This window comes from Pygoscelis adeliae, unplaced genomic scaffold, assembly GCF_000699105.1.
Source record: "Pygoscelis adeliae isolate BGI_AS28 unplaced genomic scaffold, ASM69910v1 Scaffold4, whole genome shotgun sequence".
Taxonomy (NCBI): domain Eukaryota; kingdom Metazoa; phylum Chordata; class Aves; order Sphenisciformes; family Spheniscidae; genus Pygoscelis; species Pygoscelis adeliae.
In genome coordinates this window covers 33440-35215 of record NW_008824986.1, presented here as the reverse complement: position 1 = coordinate 35215, position 1776 = coordinate 33440, and the positions used below count along the sequence as shown (strand labels likewise).

Below are 1776 nucleotides of genomic sequence, written 5' to 3'. Positions count from 1 at the left end.
TTTGCCAGTCTGTCTTTCTAGCTTCCTCATAAACCTACAACACAAACAATCACCAACCTTAAACAGATGCTTTCAGTCAGAAGCACTTGACCGTTAAACAAGCTAACACTTCTAACCTACTAACAAAAAAAAATTAGACTAACCTGGAACATAAGATTTTTAAAGTAAAGTAGCAATTTCAGATCTGTTTGATTAGCAGAATGGATTCAGAAGAACTCAGATTCAAAATCTAGGCTCTTACCATGAATTATCTTAGTTAATCTGATAACACTGGATGAATCTTCAGATGCAGCTCAAAGCAGTAACAATCTTCCATACAAGGAGGAAAAGCTGAAGCTTGGTTGAAGTGATTACTCTTAAAGTGCATATACCCACTGCAGCACGCAAGTGCTCCAGTCGCCAAACACATTCCCCCACCGGCCGATACCAGCTACAGAAGCTTCATAAAATCATGGCCTTGGTACCAGGGCACCAAGAAGAGCTGAGCCAGGCTACCGAGCATCCAGGTAGACCTGAAAAATCACCATCCCGTTCTCCGTTTCAGACATACAAACGGAAAGGCATACTTTATACTAAGGCACACAGAACGAGAAGTCCAGAAGGGATATAAGAGCACTTCAATTCTATTGAACAAAGATATTACTTTAGCTAGAAAACTGCAATTAGTTCTTAACTGGATCTAATTGCTAACTGCAATCAAGGAAGGACAATCATTACTTTGCTATAAATGGCACTTATATTCAGCAATGATTAGCAATTCATAGAGTTGTTTTACATTATCCCTTGAAACTGCCAGTCTTAAAGAAACTTCACTACCTATGACAAAAAGCAAGTTAACTAGATGAAATGTAAAGAAAGTTACCTGTAAGTTAGGTCTCTGGTTACTATCTAATCAGCAGAAAAAAAAGTTGGTCCTTTCATCAAAATTGATTGATGTTTCACCTAACTTACGCATATGAAAGCGGAACAACTTTACAATACTTACGTTATTATACAGGTAATGCATGCATGTACACAATTACCATTCAAAAAGAAATGAGATATTGGTTCCCAGCCCTACGGCCACATAGAGAGCGAGCTAGTCATTTCTCTGGCAACAGATTAAAAATACTAAAACCAAGGTCACGAGTGGAAGTATCAAAGTATCTTCCCCTGAGTACTTCAAAGCTCCCAGTTCTCTTCAGAATTGTTTTTATGTCTGAACCTTTGTACGCAAGTGCTTTTTTATTGTTGTTTAAAAATAAACAAAAAAAAAAACAACCTCACCACACAAAACAAAAAATTCACGGAGGACACCAAACCACGTAAAACAACCATGAAGAAGGCTCTTATTATAGAGTTCAAAGTACACAGGGCAAAGATACAAACTTACCTGCTTCTGTGATGCTGGTAACTCCTTCCAAGTCTCTGCTATTTTTTTAACCAGCTCCATGTTGTTCATTTCTGTACATTAAAATTAGAAAGCAAGAAAATAAAGACGAATATTATATCTTTAGTAAGCTGCTTCGTTTTTTCCCAAGGAAAGCTGTCACTAGTATCTTTTTCCTGTACAAATATATTTTCCTCCTTTCATAAAACTAACCAACTTACTGTGGCAGTTAAAGGGAACTGTAATATTTTGGGCGGAAGAGTTCCCACTCTTGGTTCAAACTCGAATGAAACATGCTGTTATAAACTGAAGCACCATTTCAAGACAGACAGCTATTATCACTCCACAACAGTTTTTTGGTTTGTTTTTTTTTTTTTTTTTTTTCTTCCTTTTTGGGCGGGTTCTTT

At 37.0% G+C, this 1776-nt stretch overlaps 1 protein-coding gene across 1 annotated transcript in view; it reads right to left on the bottom strand.

Moving 5' to 3' along the window:
- Positions 1-1776, bottom strand: part of TFAM (transcription factor A, mitochondrial) — a 12559-nt gene that overhangs the window by 5145 nt on the left and 5638 nt on the right. Inside the window, exon 5 of the mRNA XM_009325966.1 lies at positions 1205-1222. Coding sequence (XP_009324241.1) covers positions 1205-1222 — 18 coding nt within the window. The remainder of the gene's footprint in view (positions 1-1204; positions 1223-1776) is intronic.